Below are 21,299 nucleotides of genomic sequence, written 5' to 3' on the forward strand. Positions count from 1 at the left end.
TTACTATATATAATAGGCTTTGAATTTTTCAGTATATTTTATACAGTAATTCTTGTACCTGACTGGTTTGTTCTTATGACCCCCTGGTGAATTTTTTTTTGTCTTGTATTGTCTTCAAACTGATATCGCTTGATCACAGCCGTCAATGTCCTAAATTTTCTCGGGAAGGGGGGGGTAGCATTTGTTTCTTTCAAGATTGAAAAGGCTTCTTTTTTTTTTTTTTTTTTTTTTTTTTTTGTCTAAGCAAAGACTTGATTTCTACCATATTGCTACTTTATGTCTTTATTTTTTTTTCTATCATTTGGCTGATTGTATTTCTCTTTATTCCTCTCTCTCACTTTATCTTTCTCCTTTTTTTTTTTTTTTTTTTTTTTTTTTGGTTTTATTTTCTCTTTTCATATTTTGGTCCCTCGATTTATTGGAGAGGGACCTATGTTTCCAGTGGCGTCCATTAGTCCGGACGATTGCCAGATAACCGTCTTTCCTGAAAAGTTTTTCCTGAAATTTTGCCACAAATTGTATTTGAATTCAAATATACATGTCTTAAGGCGTGAAACTGCACCATTATCCATTTACACTGTGACTCGGCATTCCCAAGAGCTCAAAAAGGGTCACAAACGTCTTCAAATTGCAAAAAAGGACACTTTTTACACAATAACTTTTGCCTCATCCATTAGATTTTTCTGAAACTTTGGCAAAAATGTGAAGGCAACATTGTGCCTTCACACTTCCCACATTCATCATTTCTTCACTATTTTTTTGTGGCGTGATCTCACGTGCAGCACTGGAGGGACACCATGCACATGCGGCTTGTTCTTTCTCTTTTCATGTTTTTTCTTTCTTCATTTTCTCTCTCTTTCCTTGTATTTTTTTGGTCCCCCCGATTTATCAGAGAGGGACCTATGTTTTTAGTGGTGTGCGTCCGTTATTCCGGATGATTGCCAGGTAACCATCCATTAGTTTTTCCTGAAATTTTGCCCCAACTTGTATTTCATTAAATAGATGTGCGCAGTAAAATAAAATATTTTTTTTTGCAAAAGTTCTCGAGGCTTGAAAGAGGTAAAAAATGCTCCAAAATGACACGTTTTTTTGCCCCATAACTTTTGATCCATCCATTAGATTTTCCTGAAACTTGGCCAAAATGTGGACCCCAATGTTTTGAATATAAATCCAGTATGGGTGACACTGGCAAAATTCTGGCTTGCGTCCCTGGGGACTTTTAATGCTAAAAAACATCTTTTTGTGGCTCTTTTTTTCATATTTCTCAACAAAAACTTGGTGTCTAACTATACAGTGGTTTTTCACGGTGGTCAACTCAAATATACATATGTTAAGGCCTGAAACTGCACCGTTATCTATTTACACTGGGATTTGGCGTTTCCAGAGGCTTAGAAGAGGTCAAAATGACCCAAAATAGCCAAAAATGACACTTTTGCCCCATACTGTTTGATCCATCCATTAGATTTTCATGAAACTTGGCCAAAATGTGGAGGTCATTGTTCAGTATGGGTGACTCTGGCAAAATTCTTGTTCGCATCCCTCTGGGACTTTTAGGGTCAAAAAAAAAAAAAACATGCCTTTTTGGAGCTCTTTTTTCATATTACTCAAAAAACTTGATATGTATGTCTATATAGTGGTTTTCCATGGTGCTGAATTCAAATATACATGTCTTAAGACGTTAAACTGCCTCGTTTGTCTATTTTCACTGGGATTCCGTGTTCAAAAGAGGTCACAAATGCCCCCAAATTGCAAAACAATGACACTTTTTACCCCATAACTTTTGCCTCGTCTATTAGATTTTTCAGAAATTTGGCGAAAATGTGAAGGCAAAGTTTGCCCTCCACATTTCTCAAATTCATCATCTCTCCACTAATTTTTTTGTGGCATCATCTCAAATGCAGCACCGGAGGGGTACCATGCACACGCGGCTTGTTCCCTTTCCCTGTATTTTTTCCCTTTCCTTGTATTTATTCGCTTTCTGTTTTCTTCTTTCTCTTTCCGTTTTCTTCTTTCCCTGTTTATTTCCTTGTTTTTTCTTTTTCTTTTTCCCTTGTTTTTTTCTTTTTCCTTGTTTCTTTCTTGTCCTTTTTGACGTTTTTCTTTTGTTAATGGCTTTTTTTTTTTTTTTTGTATATCATTTATTTCTTCAAAATATTGAAATATTTCAGTACTTAATTTGACTTGCACTTACAATGAAAATTAAAAGTAAAGAAAATACAGAAAAGTCTTTATGATGTATGTACTTATTACAGGAAAAAATGGCATATTGCAATCATCAGTTTTATCAAGTATTTTTATTTATTTTTTTTTTTTTTCATTAAAGAAAAATCAAAAATTTTATGATTTGCTCAATGGGAGAGAAAATCCAGGGCTGACAACTATTTGGCTCTTTTTCTTTTAAAGAAATTATCAATGGCTGCTAAAAATATATACTTTATCATTAAAAATTGAAATTTGATTTTCTTGAATAAAAAAAACAACTTCTTGATCAATTTTCATGATTTTTTTTTAATATATCTTCATTCCGTCACAATTAAGTACATGATAAGTTTTCTTTATTTTTGTTTTTCAAAATAAATGCAAGTCCAAATGAGCACCGATATTTTTCACAAAAAGCTAACTTGAATGGAATTTAACGAATTCAAAAGCAAAATGAAGTTAAAGCATAAGTCAATATTTTTAGTTTGAAAAACGGTATAAAAAAAAATAAGATTCTACTTTTTTTTTTTTACAAGATGGTCACCACTTATCAAGGCCCGGAAGCCACTCAGGGATAAGGGTTATTGTAAGTACAGTACGTTAGTGTGGAGATTTAATAAAGTGTCTACTTAAGGGAGCGGTTCAGGAATTTGTTTACGTTGGACTTGAAGACATCCAGATTGTAGTCAGGTGGGAAGCAGGCAGACGGAACAGTTCCACAAGCGTGCAGTTCTAAGAAAGAAGCTTTGCTCATGGAATCTACATTTGCATTTAGGCATAGATAAAGAGTGGCGAAAGTTTTTGACAGTGGATTCAGCTAGACGGGTGTTTTTCGTAAAAGATTGGCGAAGGGGAACCAGAGATTGGAGTTCAGATGAGCATCTGCCATGGAAATAACGATAAAACAAAGATAGGCTTGCAGTGTCTCTTCTGTGAGAGAGGTTGCAGGGAAGAGAAAAGGGCATCCCCTACTAAGCCACGAAGTCTATTTTGTACTCTGTTAAGGCAGGATAGGCTGTTTTTAGCAGCTCCTGCCCAGTATTCCATCCTTGGACGTACTTGGCTTTTATATAGATAGAGAATTGCATCAGTAGTGAGATATCTTCTGGAGCAGTAGAAGGATCCCACCATCTTTTCAGCGACCTTGGCAACAGACTTGATGTACGTGTTCCATTTCAGATCAGGAGTAAAGGTCAAGACCAGAAGCTTGTCAAAACACAGGGCCTCTCCTAGACGAGATCCATCCATCCCAATTGATGCCAGATGGGGATCAGAGCGTTGATGATGTAAGGATAGGAGTTTGGTTTTAGGCGCATTAAAGGTAACCAGCCACGTCTTCCCCCACTGAACCACGCGCTCGAGATCAGAGGAGAGAGAATCAGAGAACTTTGTCATTTACAGCCTTTGATGTGTTGCCGTAGATGGTCGTGTCATCAGCATAGATGTCAACAAATGATTTAAGTATGTGTTTAGGGAGGTCATTGATGTAAATCAGGAAGAGTTGGGCCGATGATTGACTCCTGAGGGACTCCAGCATTAATACTGCAGGCCTCTGATTTTTGTCCATCGACCACTACTCTTATGAGCCTATCGGAGAGAAATGATTTAATGATTGAGAAAACATCTCCAGTTATACCGTAGCTGGAAATCTTGTGAAGTAGACCCTTATGCCATACCTTGTCGAAGGCCTTTGATATGTCAAGAGCAATTACCCTAGAAAGGAAGCCTTTGTCAAGAGATTCACTAATCCTGTGAGATATAGCCGTCAGCATATCTGCGGTAGATCTTGCAGAGCGAAAACCAGGAGTGAAGGTCAAGCCCAGAAGCTTTTTTTTTTTTTTTCTTTTTCACAATTATGTGTGAACATATTGAAAACCTGAATAAAAAAGGAAAATTTTAGAATTTAGTGGGGAATGGGAAATTAGTTTTACATATGAGCCAACAAACGAAAAAAAAGGTAAAAAAAATTTAAATGTACAATAAATAACTGTTGCTATAGTCAATAAAAGTTACTTTTGTACCTACCGGGCTCAATTTATGTTTTTTTTGTTTGTTTGTTGTTCATTTTAAGTGCTATTTTTTTTAAATCTCAAATATTCAAATTTTAGAAGCGGTTTTGCAAACAACATGGCAGCAGGTTTGTTTCCCATGAAGAAAACTGTAGGCCGCCATCTTGTTTGCAAAACCACTTGTGAAAACCGAATGTTTTAGATTAAAAAATAACATCTGAATTTTTATCTTTTTTGCAGTATGGAGTCTAACCTTATGAAGAAGGGTGACTCATTTTCTATTTGTTAATGTTGAGATGTGGTGGGGGTAGTAGGTATTAAAGATGAATAGAACTTTCATTAAACGTGATACAAATAATTTTTCTATTTTCAGTCAAATGTTGATGTTGATGTAATGCCTGGTGAGTTTGATCCTGCCAACTACACAATGCCCCAACAACCATTCCATCGCTGCATGTTCCCAAAGGCAGGAGGTTTTCAGTCATTGCATTGTGTGTCTAACCCTTATGACTGTACAATTAATGGTGTCCGGTTAGTCCCTTCATTTTGTTTCATTTTCTTTTGCTTTTTAATGTGGTTCTTTCCCTTTGTCCATTTCCTTTCTCTCCGCCACTTTTTTTTTTCTCCCTTATAATAATTGTTTTTACTTTTAAACTATTTCACTGGATAAACTACATTACGTCCAAATTCCATGCAAATAACCATAATGGAAATAATGAAGCTAACAAATGTAATGGCATTGATCCATTAAGTAAAGCGGCAAGCGTAGATCTTATACGAGTGCTAGTAGATCAGGCTTTCTGAAATTACCATCTTCCTTTACCTAAAATGCATCAAAACATTGATGTTTCCCCCCCTCCTCTCACTTTGCAAAACTTGATCATGTTCTGTAAGGCCAAAAACGAAATCAATTTTCTTCTACAAAACAAACACAATGAATAAATATTTAAAGATAAAAAGAAATTGAAGGATAAAAACTTTTTTGACGTATAAATTGTTAATATGTAGATATTGTATATTGTTTAATTGAGACGCTCATATTTATATTTGTTTGTTTTATTTATTTATTTTTACATTTCTATGTTTGCTAAGGTTTCAGTTAACAAGATTGATGTTTTATAATTAATTAGGGGTGGGGGGGCACCCGGCGTTGCCCGAGTGTTTGGAGGTGTGTGTGGTTGTTAATGAAAACCTAAGAATAAGTGAAGTAAAAACAGAAAAACGAACATTAAAACTTATCAGAAAAATAAAGCGGGGGTACCCAGGCGGTGTTGGGGTAATCAAAACAAAAAAACACAAAAAAAAACTAACATAAGGCAAAGGAACGATGTTAAATGTAAAAATCTGAAAAAGAAAACAGAAAAACGAACGTTAAAACTTTTGAAAAATAAAAACCAAAAAAAAGAAAACATGTGAAAAATGGCTTAAATAAGCCTGTTTCAATATTACAATTAAAAAAATCGGTGGGTACCCGGGTGTTTTTGGGTGTGTGTTTGTACGGTCTGTGGGGGGGGGGTACTGAAAACCTAAGAATAAGCGAAGTAAAAGAAAAAAACAGAAAAACGAATGTTACATGAAAAATGGCTTAAATAACCCTGCTTCAATATTTAAATTTAAAAAATTAAAAAAAAAAAGACATCTCACACCATGATTCGAACCCAAAACATTTAGATAATGACCCAATGCTCTAACCAACTGAGCTAACACGACGTACATGGAATTGTGTCAGTTCTTCAAATATTTAAACTAAATCAGGTTATGACTTCATCTGATGCATGCGTAGAATCGATCTCGTTATGAGAGGACGGTTTTTGTTGATTTCAGGATGAAAAAAATTAACGTTTTTGGCCAATTTTTCGATATTTGTCGGGTGAAGGATGGGGCTTTCATATGAGACCAAGTTTGTGAATTTTTGTTCCGTCTGTCAAAAGTTTTTAGCAGACACACAAACATACATAAATACATACATTTTCGCTTATATAGACTAGTGAGGGGTACCCGGCGTTGCCCGGGTGTTTGGAGGTGTGTGTGGAAACTCCGGGGGTGGGGGGGTTAAAAAAAAATAAAAAGTAAGTATGAGGATCGAACCCGAACCCTTGAGGTAAAGTTTGTAAATTAAAGCGTGAAAAAAAAAATGTGACATTAACCATTGCCCCACCACGAGATGTTAATGGAAACACGTTTGAATTTATTTAATTACTTGGATTTGGCAGGTGCCCATTTTAATGAGTTAATGAGGTCAAGTATAGTATTAGATAGTATTACTTCATTTACTGCTGAACGCTTCCCCCCCCCCCCAAGATGTTATAGGAAAAAGACTAACCCACATGCAGCGAGCGACAAATGTTGAATATTTATCTTCCTGAAATCGAGCAAATTAAATAGACAGGCGAGCTTCGTTGTTAACTGTGAGATATTACGATTTATATGTGATATAAAAAGTTTTAAAAAGTTGTGAACCGACCGACCGCTTCTCTGAAAGAAGCCTTTTGTAGACATACAGAAAAAGCGAACACACATACATACATACATACATACATTTTCGCTTTTATATTTATAGATGTAATTAAATAAATTTGTAAATGTACACCCTCTAATTCTGTCTAATCATCTAAAATATAAGGTATTTAATCGTAGGTACATCAATGTATATTTGCCAACATTTTAGGCAAAATATTAATATAAATATTTTACCCTGATTGTTTATAATACATGTGCACTAGTTCATTGAAATATTTACTATCCTTATGTCTGTTCAGTCTCTCTTTACAAGTGTTTGTCAACCTAAGGATACTTCATCCTACAAGTAAACCCTGACCAAATATTCAAAGTAACATAGTGTTCAAAGCTCAAATAAGATCCCCTTGACCTGGCTATACACTGGGTCATATGAGAAACAGTGCACGTTTTCCTAGCTGAGACTAGATGAATTCTTGTCCTGAGATCTAGTAAGACCAAGAGACCACAATAAAAATATACTCTAACATATTTAACTGCTCGATTGATAATAGGAAAATTAATGTTCTACACTTCTTTACTAACTCCAAATTTGTTCAACACTCGACATCTATGTATGTTGTATCGCAGCCCACTCATAAATATGGCCGCATATGTCACATTTACAGGCTGATTCCTTACAGGCTGATTGAAATTGAAAAAACAATCAACAGATTGACCGTTTAGGTAATTAAAAAAAAAAAATTTTTTAAAGGACATAACTTTAAGAATGTCCTTTTTTTTTTTTTAACATAAATAATTTATAAATTTTATGAGAATTTATGAAAACCGATTTTAATTTCTAAACATGTATCCAACACTAAAATGAATGGTTTTAAAAATTAAGAGACAAATAAAAATATGCACAACTCTTAATAATTTCAAAATTTCCTTTCATTTAGGTTTTTAGTAACCAGTGGTCAGGCTCAGGACGACATTGCCAAATACAGCCGAATGGAAAACCGATTGGATATTCTTGAGAAAACTTTAGAATGGGGACATTTAATGCCTACTGCTCCTGATACACTTGGTTTGTTTCTTTCTTTGCATTCAATCGTTAATTTTGATTTTGTTAATTCTATTGGATGTTCATAAAATGACTTTTTTTGCCCGTTTGAAGTTGCCAAAAGTTATAGCTTGTTGACTTAGAATGAATGCTTTATGCCAAACTTCTTGAGTAAATGTGATATTGTGGTGGCCTATTCCTTAATCCCTTACTGTGCATCAAACAGATATCATAATACTTAGTTTGCTGCACCTTATTATAACAAAGGTCCATACAAAATTGCAGCCAGATTGACCCAGTAGTTTCTGAGAAAAAGTGAAATAGACATGCAGACACACAAGAAATATGATGTAGAAAGAAATTTTAGCCTGTTAAATAGCTCGTTTATAGAATGAGGGCTTTATGCCAAACTTCTAGAGTAAATGTGGTATTGTGGTAACTAATCCCAGTTGTCTCTAATTGCATGAAATAGATACCATAATACTTTGTTCTCTGCACCTTATTGTTACAAAGATCCATTATAAAATCAACCTAGTAGTTTCTGAGAAAAATTGGAATGGTCAGAGAAATATAATATAGATATTGGGATCCCTGTACTTTATTTTTATCTTTTCCATTTTATACATTTTGAAAAGAAACAAGTTTTCTTTTAAATATACTAATTATTGCAAAAAAAAATGTTAACTTGATTTACAACTTTGTTCATTTTAAATACTTATTTGTGCATCTCTCAATTGAATTGTATTTCTCTGCTTGTGTTGATGGGATGGGTCATAATGCAAGGAAGATAACTAGGATCAATTAGGAAAAACATTTTTCAAGATAATTTTGGATGCTGAAATAATTGACAGAAAAATGAAATGCCAAATAAAAAGTATTAAATAAACTTGTTAATTAAAAGTTTTAATAGTAATGAAAAAATAAATAAATTTTTAATACAATTTGAAGACATTCAACTTGCCTTATGTTTATTTTTATCTTTTAACCAAGACTGCACGAATGTAGTTATAATCACTAGAAAAATTAAAAACTTGAGTAAAAAAAAAAAAAAAAAAAAAAATGAAATAAACTTATTTCAATAGTAATAAAATGAATACATTGCCTGTTTATTAAAGATATTTATTAATACAATTAAGACATTTAACTTGCTCTAAGTCTATTTTTAAAAAAAAAATTTTTTTATATAAATCATGATCATCACAATTATTTTCGAAATGCCCAGCCTAAAGAGCTTTCATAACCGCTACACTGTATTGTATTCCCTTGTTTCAAATTGATCAGTAAATCTGTATGCCTCAGTATCTATTTTTCTATTATCAATCTTTTCTTCTTGTATCTAAGCTTCACCTGTATGTCCAGCTTTTTATTATGTCGAAAAGTCTCCATTTAAAATGTCTTTATATACTTCTTTGATTCCCTTCTATAAAGAATAGGACCAGTAAAATTAATCCTCCAATTTCTAACTTCATCTTTGTGTCTGACATATGCATGAGAATTAATCGACAAACTATTTCAAAGTTATTAAATGGGGATTATTTTCTTTTTCTTTTCTTTTTTTTTTTTTTTTTCTTTTTTTATAACATAGGAGTCCCCACTTATCAAGGCCTGGAGGTCACTCAAGGATGAGGGTTATTGAGTGTACATTAGGCAATGGGATAATATTGTAGTAATCGTTAGTAATAGAAATTTGGTAAATTGGATTACTTAAGGGGGCGGCTCATCAAGAATTTGTTTGTTGGACTTGAAGACATCCAAGTTGTAGTCAGGTGGGAAACAAACAAACGGAAGAGAGTTCCACAGGCGTACACTTCTGAGAAAGAAGCTTTGTTTATGGAATCTACGTTTTGATTTAGGCACAGACAAAGAGTGGGGAAAATTATTGACTGGTTTCAGCTAGATGGATGTTTTTCGTGAAAGATTGGCGAGGGGGGACCAGAGATTGGCGCTCAGACGAGCACTTGCCATGGAAATAACAATAAAACAGACTCGCAACGTCTCTTCTGTGGGGAAAGAGGTTGCAGGGAAGAGAAAGGAACCCCCCCCCCACACACACACACACACACTAAGCTACGAAGTCTATTTTGAACTCTAGCAGCTCCTGCCCAGATGTGGCAACAGTACTCCATCCTTGGACATACTTGGCTTTTATATAGAGAATTGCATCAGGAGTGAGATATCTACTGGAGGAGCAGAAGGATCCCACCATTTTTCCAGTGATCTTGGCAACAAATCTGATGTACATGTTCCATTTCAGATCAGGAGTAAAGGTCAAGACCAGAAGCTTGTTAAAACATGGAGCCTCCCCAAGACAAGTGCCATCCATTTCAATTGATGCCAGATGAGGGTCAGAGTGTTGATGATGTAAAGATAGAAGCTTGGTTTTAAATGCATTAAAAGTAACCAGCCACCTTTTTCCCCATTGTACCATTTGTACCATCTGATTCTTTCGGAAGAGAGAGAATCAGAGAGCTTGCTCATTTACGGTCTTTGATGTGTTGCCATAGATGGTAGTGTTGTCAGCATAAATGTTAACGAATGATCTAAGTATGTGATTTGGGAGATCATTGATGTAGATCAGGAAGAGATTTGGGCCCAGGATGGGCCCCTGAGGGACTCCAGCATACAGTATTAATATACTGTATGCTTCTTTCTGATTTCTGCTCATCAACTACTATTATGAGCCTATCAGAGAGAAAAGATTTAATAATTGAGAAGACATTTCCAGCTATACTATAGCTGGAAATCTTGTGAAGTAGGTCTTTATGCCATACCTTATTGAAGGCCTTTTATATGCCAAGAGCAATTGCCCTAGAAAAGAAGCCTTTGTCGAGAGATTCATTAATCCTATGAGATATAACCATTAGCACATCGGTTGTAGATTTAGCAGAACAAAAACTATATTGCATGTCACTAAGATAATCATTTCTGCTGAGGTGGTTGACTACTTCTCCTTCGTTGCATAGGGTAGAATTAGCTGCAAAGTCCTTGGTAAAGAGTTTGGCTTTGTCTGATGCTGACGAGATGACCTCAGGTCTATTGATGATGGTTGGGATAGAACACACACTTTTGTTCAGGAATCTGCTTTCTATTTGCCAAGATTGGTGGGAATCAAGCCGCTGCTCAGCTGCTTTGAATTTAACGGACTGAGCATATAATTCTTGCATTTTTTTATTACTCTTTTACAGTGGTTGCTGGCAGTCCTGAAAGCGGCTTTAGTCTCGGTACATTTATTATGTTGGTAGCTATGGAAAAAGTGATTTCTGTGCGGAATGGAAGCAGCACATTTAGGGGAGAACCATGGCTGGCTGTTAGGTTTTTGCTGGAATTTTTTGGGGGGTATGAATTGGTCTATACCTACAATTAACCATTCCATCAGGTCTGATACTATAGAGGACACATTCTTTTTAAACATGGAACGCAAGGGTAGATCGGATATAAATGTACGGGAGCTATCCCAGTCAGCTTAGTCAGAGTATCAATATACTGTACGATGGAGAGGTACATCTGAAGACTTATTACATTTCATTTTTATCTTAACTGATACAACTGAGTGATCGGAAGATCCCAGATGAGACAGAACAGAAAATGAACATAGCTCAGGGCAAGTTGTGAGAAAAAGGTTTAGAAGTCTTGCATATTGACTGTTAGTATCGGGCACACGAGTGGGTTCGTGAACAGTCTGAGTGAGGTCATAAGCAATGGAGAAATTATGACAGAACCTCTCCTCATCATCTGTCTTGTTTGATTGGGGCAAACATTCCCCATTGTGGACATTGAAGTCGTCACCACAGATGCCTCATGCCTAATTTGCTCTTGTGGGGAAGCAAATAAACACACACCACAGATGTGAACGTTAGCCAAAGGATGAGCAGTCAGGATGTGGTCAATTTTCTCAGATATACTCTTAAAGATAGTAACCCCACTGTTGTAGGGGCGATAGTGGGCAAATATAAATGCAGTGGTGTAAGCAAGTGCAACCCGAAAGCATATAAGGTAAATTAGGGTCTTCTCTGGAGATGTCCCTACCACATGGAAAGCCATCTTTAATGTAGGCACATATTCCATGCCCATGGCGATCTTGGGGATTTGGATGTTAAGTTAGACTATCCTTTAATTATGAACTTATCTAAGGAAATGGTCAGTCCAATGCCAGTTTCGCTTAGGAATGATATGTCCAGTTTAGTCTCTTCCAATTGGGTTTAACCTCTGAAAGGTTGGAACGTAGACCCCTGATGTTGGAGGAGACATGGTAGTGGGAGTCTACGTTGGAAGATAGGATTTGGGGTTTATTTGTGTGTTTTTTCTGGAGATGTTTCATAATGAAGTTTTGGGATTTGTGGAATAGGTCAACAGACTTGGTTAGAGCAGGGTAGAGAGGGAAAGTAAGAGAAAAAAATTTCTTTTTTTAACTTTTTGTAGCACATAAGGTAAAGCCGTAACAATTACTCACTAATATGGCATCGAGAAGCCCCATCAGAAGCTACTGCATGGTCCAGAATCCATTCACCAAATGGCAATACAACAGCCCCAATCTACTACTTCCTGTTCCAAATACAAATGTTTTTGTATTCAACCATTTAGATTTTCTTAATATGATATTGTATGTAGTTATGGAATGGTTTAGTACACATACAAGATAATAAATTTATTCAGCGTTGTGTTCTCGTGTGTGTGTGTGTGTGTATATATATATATATATATATATATATATATATATATATATATATATAATGGCTCATTATGACACAACCACTATCATTTCAGTTATATCCTGCGATCATCGTCATCAATCTGAATAATGCATGTTTTGGATTTTTCTTTTTAATTTTGTTTTTTATTTAAACTATAAAAATAAAAAAAATTTCATCTGAGCTAACATTGCGAAACCCAGCGTTTACAGGTACTTATTGGCTTTGATAATATTTAAATACTATTTTCTTTTTCAACCAAATTCAGGCTGTTATCCATTTGGTACAGAAGATCCATTCATTGTGTCTGAGTGTCCACACCTTTACATTGCTACCAATCAACCAGAATTTCAAACTAAAATGTTTCAAGGTAATTTATTATTTCGAATACATTTTTTTAAATTTTAGTTAACTCTCAGAAATAAGGAGGCTCCTTTTATGGCCAACATGTGAATTAGATTCTCCTTTACCTCTCAAATGTTAAGTTGAAAGAAATTTTCTTTCCTCAATTGACCACTTAACTATGTAGTTTATCTTTATTGTTTTTTTTTTCTAGGACAAGAATTTATCTAAAGGTAACATCACTAGGTGCACAGTTCCTTGTATGAGCTACTTTATAGCTATGTCGAGGAGATCATCTTTGGGCTTTGAACACTGTTATTTTGGGTTATAGTCAGCTAACATGCTTCTTAACTTCCAGCATGGCTGCTACCGGAAGTAATGTCATGGCAAATCAGTTCGTTCACTTTTTTTCTCTCACCCCTATATCTCCCTATGTGTGCATATATATATATATATATAAAAGTGAAAATGTCTGTGTACATTTCCCTACCAAATAACTCTGTCAATTTCGGTCTAGAGACTTGAGATTTGACATAAGGAGTATTGAGATTAATCGATTTTCAGCCAGAAATTTGGTTGTCAAGAGGTCAAAGTTCAACGATTTCATCTTTGAGCTCTACCAAACTCCTCCGCCAATTTTATGTCTAAACACTTGTAATTTGAAATGTAGGTTACTTGGACATGGATCAAACTTTTTAATTTTATTTGAGCCCAAAAAAATAAATGTTATGGGATCAAAATTGGAGTGAAAGTTAAAAAAAAAAAAATTGGCATCTGCGATCTCTACCAAATTACTCGGCTAAGTTCTGATCTAAACATTTGAAATTTTACATAAAGGGTATTCAGAGATAGGGCAAGCTTTTTAATCGGTTTGGGTCGAAAATTTGAGCTGCCAAGGGGTCAAAGTTCAAAAGATTTGACCTTTGCGGTGTCTAGCAAACTATTCAGCCAATGTTGAGTCTAAACATTTGAAATTTATACATAGCAGGTATTCAGACATGCGGCAAGCTTTTTCATCAGTTTTGGGGCGAAAATTTGGCTGCCAAAAGGTCAAAGTTGAAAGAGTCGACTTTTGCCTATTCTATCAACTTCCTCCACCAGTTTTGGATCTAAGGACTTGAAATTTTAGATGTAGGTAATTTGGACATGAGTAAAGCTTTGTATTTTGATTTCAGATCAAAATAATAAATGTTAAGGGGTCAAAGTTATGAAAAAAAAATTAACCTCTGCAGTCTCTACGAAATTACTCAGACAAATTTTGGTCTAAACATTTGAAATCTTACATAAAGTTTATTCACACATAGGGCAAGTTATGAACAGTACATAGGGCCTGAGCAAAGCAGGGCTGAACTGCTAATATATATATATATATATATATATATATATATATATATATATAAATTTTTTTTATGCTTTTCCGATTATTTTTTATTTAATAATCATTGAAAAGTTTTCGGTCTTATTTCTAATTAAGAATTATTGAAATTAGTTTTTTGAAAAAACTTTTTAAATTATTTGGGGAATATTCTTTATTGGATAAGGTTTTTTTATGATGTTTGAAATTTTGTTATTGTAATTTCAATCATTTCATTTGTTATTTTGATTTCAATTTTATCTTTATACTTTCATAAACAGATTTATTATATAAATTCAAACATTTTTATAATTTCATAAACACTTATAAAAGTTCAAATAAAATAACTCATTTTTTAATTTTATTAAAATTGCAAAAAAAAAAAAAGATTTATTTCTATCTGCATACTTTTAATTTTTATTGTATATTTTTCAATAATGTCCTTTTCTTGTATTTTATAATTTCAATAAATTGCTTCACAATAGAAATATAGAAGAACAATAAAAGTGAGGGAACTGATTTGTCTTGCCACTGCGTCTGGTAGCACGCCATGTTGGAAGTTAGAAAGTACATAAGCTGACTATAACCATTATTTGGAATATTTATTCAAAATTTATTTTTTGTAGAGTGAAGTATCTTCATGCCAGGTAGTTTGAAAAACTCTTTGAGTCTTATTTTGAAGTGGATGTTATTTGGGCTTAGTGGTAGGGTCAAATGAGATTGTTTTTGAGATGAGATTTGTCACACAGATTTAAGGTTAATGACAGGTGGCCTTGTCACTCGGACCTAGATTTAGTGGTAGCATATTTGTGTGTGCGTGTGTGTATATATATACTAACTTTTCAAATTGAAAAAAATATCAAAGAATTTGGAATACTAAAAGCCAAGAATGGCAGAGAAATGGGGATCATTATAGATAAATTGTTTTTATTTTTTAATTTTGTCCGCCAAGTTTTTTAGGGTGTTCACACATAATCGCCTCAAAGAATAGAATCTTAGTTAGTATTTAAATTTTTGTTTTACTTGGCTGCTATAAAGTTGTTTATTACTATAATTAAAGTTTGAAACCTAAGTATATTTGAAAATCAATATACGAATCAAAAACCGCATTAATTTTAAGCAAAATTTTTTTTTTTTTTTCTCAAAATAAATGTAGTTGCAAAAAAACTCGTTCAGACAAATAGCAGACGACTGCTACTACTGTTGACTGCTAATCAAATTGTTTAATTTCACAGAAAATGGTTACAATTTTGTAGAAGCACCTATTTAATAACGGATGGTACAAAAAGAGAACTTGACATAGAATTATCATTTTAACACGTAAAAATAATGTATTTACATCAATTTACTTAGTACTTGGGGTACAAAAAATATTTAGAAAATAAATGTTTGAATCACATTGTGTTGAAGACAGCAAAAATTGAATCAACCAGTTTATTTTGTATCCCAACAGTAAGTGAAATTTGTTTTTTTCTGATTGTTTTCCAAATTTCATGATGAAATAGGGAATTGATACCAAGCTTCTAAGTATCGCAACATCTTTATTATATTTCTAAAAACTCTTCAAATATATCATGTAGATTATTATTTATTAGTTTTAATAGAACTTTCTTGAAATATCCAAACCATTTTAAATTCTATAGAAAAGAAAGAAAGAATTTTTACAAAGAAAAAATAGCTTTTTATACACGTCATGGTTATGGTAACACTTGGCACATCCTCAGAGGCTGGAAATTTTCCTTTGTTTATTTTATTTATTTTTTTTATAGTTTTGATTTACTTTTTACTTATTGGCCATACTGACACTTGACTATTGAGCTTTAAGTACTTTTGCAGTTTAGCCTGTGCTGAAATAATACTATTTAGAACCCATTACTAATATGGCGGGAGAGAGGGGAAGGCTTTAACTATTCTATATTTTCACCTAACAATTTAATGAACAAATTCTACTTTTACGATATCTTTACTTGAAAATCCTATTTAAAATAGTATGGTCCATAAACTGCTGAAGTGCCTGTGTTTGTTTATTAATTTTTTTTTTTTTTTTTTTTTTTAAACATCTATTGAACTTCTTTTATTATTTTTTTTTAAATAGGATCAAATGGCCAAAAAGTGCGTTTGGTGACCGTGCCTCATTTTCAAAGCTCAGCTTCTTTTATTCTTGTCAATTTAAAATCATTGGAATGTGAACAAATGGAAATGCGATGCAGTTTTGCACAAATTTCTGAACAATCAAATGGCAGCCCAGAAGTTGATAAATAATCAGAATCAACTTCCACGCACAAAAAAAAATAATAAATAAAAACATACATTTTTTTTTTTTTATATAGTTTTGTGCAGTACTGAATAATAAACTGTTTTTGTTTTCTGGATAATTTAATTTCTTTTTTTTTTTTTTGTATCTTTGATATTAATGAGCATTTTGTTTTTTTTTTTTTGTTTTTTTTTATATAATCTTTTATTTAAAATTGACAGAGATGAACACTGCCAATACTTAGATACAAATCCCTTCTCCGATGCCATTCGTTGAGAAATGACCAACCTCTCCCCCTTCTATTCCATCTAGGTGTAAACATAAACAATAGTGGGAGGGTGCATAGATGCATACTATAAACAGCATGCTTTAGCTAAAAGAGGGTTACCCCCACCTTTTTTCAGGAAAGTGGTTAATGTCTTTGTAAAAATAATAGCATCTTAAAAATGAGGCGTTATGCTGAGAAAACAAACCACAGAAGTTATGATCACTTCAACTTTTATGACCAATGATTAAGCAGTCCATACGTGATCCAAACAGAACTCATTTGATGTCAAAATATGCATATATTCTGATCAAAACAGAAAGGAAATTTTGCTGTGGAATCTGTTCATCACAAGATGTTTTGATTTGGTCAGGTTCCAAATTGTCTTTGTTTTTTGTTTTTTTGTTTTTTATTTTAAACCTCTTAAAATAAAACATTTGTTTTAAACTTTAATTTTGCTTTGATTTGAAAGGAAAATCTTTTTGCTACAAGAGTGACTGAGATCACATGATTGACAAATCACTGAATTTGGATGAAGACACGTGAACAATCACAACCTGTGATGTGAACGCACGCAAACACAAGTTCACATATAGATAAAAATAGAAATTCAAATAATTGCATGCAATGAATCATTTTTAATGGTTGTTTCAGCGTTGGATAATCAAACATATCATTAACTTTTTTTTTCTTTAATGGTAGAAATAGCTCGTAGAAACTACAATTATGGTGGAGGTGTTAACAAGCTTTGCTCATTTACCAGTTTGTTTCATGGGCAAACGAGTTTAGTCTGGGTTAATTTAGATGTTCTTTCTGGTGTTGCTCAAATAATTCACTTAATCCAAGCAACACATAATTTTTTTTTTTTACAAGTTTACCATTAATCTCCGGCTCATTCTGAGAATGATTAGACAAAGTAATGTCATGGACAGTTAGTCATTAATAGCTTGATAGAGCAGTTAAGAGAATTCAGAATAAAATATTTAGTTTCTGGTGAAAGCAAGCAGAGGAACAAGTAGATGTGGCCAGTTCAAGTAGTACCTCAAAAAAAAATAAATGGGTATCTAGGATTTCTAGTTGACAGGGGACACTGGCTGTTGAAGGCAGGTGGGCAAGAGAGATCAGCAGAGGAATGGGGTCTCTACTGATATGGGTTGAGTGACAGTTTTAGCTGAGATCCTGAGCTAGGAGGATTAACTCTGATGTAGATACTTGCAATGAGACACTTACATACAATACGCACATACATGTATTCAACAAGTCTTGTATACAATGGGTTATTTCTTATGTAAATTGTGAACTGTGTTTTGCTAATGGGAATACTATAATCTCCATACAACCATAAAAAGATGAAGAAAAAGAAAAGAACCACAGCATATGCATTTGGGGGTAATACAGTTAATTGGGAGGAGTGGGTATAATTTTTTTTTAATTATTTTTACTAGAAATTACTTCAGACAAGATATGAAGCCACCAGTTGTAAAGAGCTAAAATGCAAGAGAAATTTCAATGTCAAACTAGTCTATGATAAATGTTTGATAGACTTCTTTATTAATCTTTATCTTTAGATTCAAATATTAACATTTTATTTCAGTATTTAACTTATATATTTATTTTCTGATTGATTCTCTCTTTGTCCTGCTCTAAGCAAGTCTGGCGACCTGGTCCACAAATTCCAAAATTCCATCATGACAAGTTTCAAGAAAAAATACACGATTAAACCCGGATCACCAACTTCCAACATAGACCCCCACTATCATGTCTCCTTCTCCAACATCGGGGACTACTTTCTAACCTTCCAGAGGTTGAAACCCAATTACAGGGGACTAAACCAGACCTTTTATTTTTAAGCGAAACTGCCATTGGAAAGGCTATTTCTTTAGATGAGTTTGTAATTTTAAGAATACTCTAACTTCATTTCTAAATCTGACCCCCAAAATCGCCATGGGCTTTGAATATGTGCCTATATTAAATATGGCTTTCCATGTGGTAGGGACATCTCCAAAGATCCTTACTTACCCTATATGTGCTTCTGGGTTGCACTTGCTCACACTACTACATTTATATTTACTCTCTATCGCCCCCACAATAGCGGACTTACTATCTTTAAAAGCATATCTGAGAAAATTGACCAAGTCCTATCTGCTTATCCTTTAGCTAACATTCACATATGTGGAGACTTCAATGTTCACAATGTCGAATGGTTGACTCACTCAAACAAGACCGATGATGAGAGGAGGTTCTGTCATGATTTCTCCATTGCCTATGACCTCACTCAGATTGTTCACGAACCTACCCGTGTGCCCAACAATTACGGCCAGTATGCAAATCTACTAGACCTTTTTCTCACAACTTGCCCTGAACTATGTTCAGTTTCTATTCTGTCTCCTCTTGAATCTTTCGACCACTCTGTTGTATCAAGATAAAAATGAAATGTAATAAGTCCCCAGACGTACCTCTCCCTCGTACAGTATATCTATACACTATGGCTGACTGGAATAGCTTCTGTACATTTATATTGGATCTACCTCTGCATTCCATGTTTAAAAAGGATGTGTCCTCTATAGTATCAGACCTGACGGAATGGTTAATTGTAGGTATAGTTCGTTTCATAACCTCAAAAAAGTTCCAGCAAAAACCTAACAGCCAGCCATGGTTCTCTCTAAAATGTGCTGCTTCCATTGCGCACAGAAATCACTTTTTCCACTGCTTCCAACGTAATAGATATATGGAAACTAAAGCCGCTTTCAGGACTGCCAGCAACCATTCTAAGAAAGTAATAAAGAATGCAAGAGAATTGTATGCTCAGTCCTCAAGTCCAAAGTAGCTGAGCAGCGGCTTGATTCCTACCAGCTTTGACAAATAGTAAACAGAATCCTGAACAGAAGCGTGTGCTCTATCCCAACTATCATCAATAGACCTGAGGTAATCTCGTCAGCATCAGACAAAGCCAAACTCTTTGCCAAGAACTTTGCAGCTAATTCTACCCTTTGCGACCAAGGCTGCCAACCCCCAATATTTCCTCCTGCATCAGAAAACACGCTATGTGATATACGTATATCTGTACATGATGTTGCCAAGCTAATCAAAAACCTTGACTCCAGTAAAGCAACCAGCCCTAATGGTATTCCAATTATAGTACTCAAAAAACTTCAACCAGAACTAGCACCCATACTTACAAAATTGTTTAAACGTTGTCTAAGGAGAATTGCTTCCTATCACCCTGGAAAATCTCATCAGTATGCCCTGTATTTAAGAATTCCGCTGATCGCTCATCCCTCTCAGTACAGGCCAATAAGTCTCCTGTGCGCCATGAGTAAGTTGCTGGAATCTGTGTTAAATAGAGAAGTAATCAACCATCTCAGCAAAAATAACCTTCTTAGTGACACACAATATGGTTTCCGTTCTGCTAGATCTACGGCAGATGTGCTTAGTTATATCTTATAGGATTAGCGAATATCTCGACGGAGGCAACCTTTCGAGGGCAATTGCTCTTGACATATCTAAGACCTTTGATAGGGTATGGAATAAAGGTTTACTTCACAAGATCTATAGCTATGGTATAGCTGGAAATGTCTTATCAATTATTAAATCATTTCTCTTTGATAGGTTCATAAGAGTAATGGTTGATGGGCAGAAATCAGAAGTTCTCAGTATTAATGCTGGAGTCCCTCAGGGGTCTATCCTGGGCCCAACTCTTTTCCTGATCTACATTTAATGATCTTCCAAATCACATCCTTACATCATTTGTAGACATTTATGCTGATGACACTACCATTTATGGGAGCACATCTAAGACAGTAAACGACCAAGTTCTCTCCGATTCTCTCTCCTCTGATCTTGAGCACGTGGTACAATGGAGAAAGGAGTGACTGGTTACTTTTAATGCATCTAAAACCAAGCTTCTTTCTTTATATCATCAATGTTCTGATCCCGATCTGGCATCAATTGAAATGAATGGCTCTCGTCTTGAGGAGGCCTCAAGTTTTGACAAGCTTTTGGGCTTAGCCTTTACTCCTGATCTTAAATGGAACATGTACATTAAATCTGTTGCCAAGGCTGCTGGAAAAATGGTGGGATCCTTCTATTGATCCAGTAGATATCTCACTGCTGATGCAATTCTCTATCTATATAAGAGCCAGGTACATCCAAGGATGGAATATTGTTGCCACATTTGGGCAGGAGCTGCTAGAAAGGACTTGTCCTGCCTTGATAGATTTCAAAATAGACTTCGTAGGAGATGTCCTTTTCTCTTCCTTGCAACCTCTATCTCACAGAAGAGATGTTGCGAGTTTGTCGCTGCTGTTTCGTTATTTTCATGGAAAGTGTTCGACTGAGCTTCAGTCTATAGTCCCCCCTCGCCAAACTTTCACAAGAAACACTCATCTAGCTGAAAACACTATCAATAATCCCCCCTACTCGTTATCTGCCTAAACTTAAACGTAGATTCCATGAACAAAGCTTCTTTGTTAGAAGTGCACGCCTGTGGAATTGTCTTCTATTTTCCTGCTTTCCAGCTGACTACAATATGGTTGTCTTCAAGTCTAATGTAAACAAGTTCTTGATGTGCAGTTCCACTTGTTAACAAATTTACCGAATTTCCATTATTAACAATTACTATATTGTCCCATTTCTACTGTACACTCTTTAACCCTTATCCTCTAGTGGCCTCTTGGTCTTGATAAG

The 21,299-nt window shown here is 34.6% G+C and overlaps 1 protein-coding gene across 2 annotated transcripts in view; it reads left to right on the forward strand.

Moving 5' to 3' along the window:
• Positions 1-16,469, forward strand: part of LOC145303576 (DNA polymerase delta subunit 2-like) — a 141,551-nt gene extending 125,082 nt beyond the window's left edge. For both annotated transcript variants that reach the window (XM_080145121.1, XM_080145119.1), the window contains exons 7-10: positions 4,582-4,739; positions 7,607-7,734; positions 12,667-12,768; positions 16,190-16,469. In XM_080145121.1, coding sequence (XP_080001247.1) covers positions 4,582-4,739; positions 7,607-7,734; positions 12,667-12,768; positions 16,190-16,356 — 555 coding nt within the window. In that variant the 3' untranslated portion in view covers positions 16,357-16,469. The remainder of the gene's footprint in view (positions 1-4,581; positions 4,740-7,606; positions 7,735-12,666; positions 12,769-16,189) is intronic.
• The last annotated feature ends 4,830 nt before the right edge of the window (positions 16,470-21,299 follow it).

The sequence above is a fragment of the Euprymna scolopes genome, chromosome 19, assembly GCF_053919585.1.
Source record: "Euprymna scolopes isolate OS-2025 chromosome 19, ASM5391958v1, whole genome shotgun sequence".
Taxonomy (NCBI): domain Eukaryota; kingdom Metazoa; phylum Mollusca; class Cephalopoda; order Sepiida; family Sepiolidae; genus Euprymna; species Euprymna scolopes.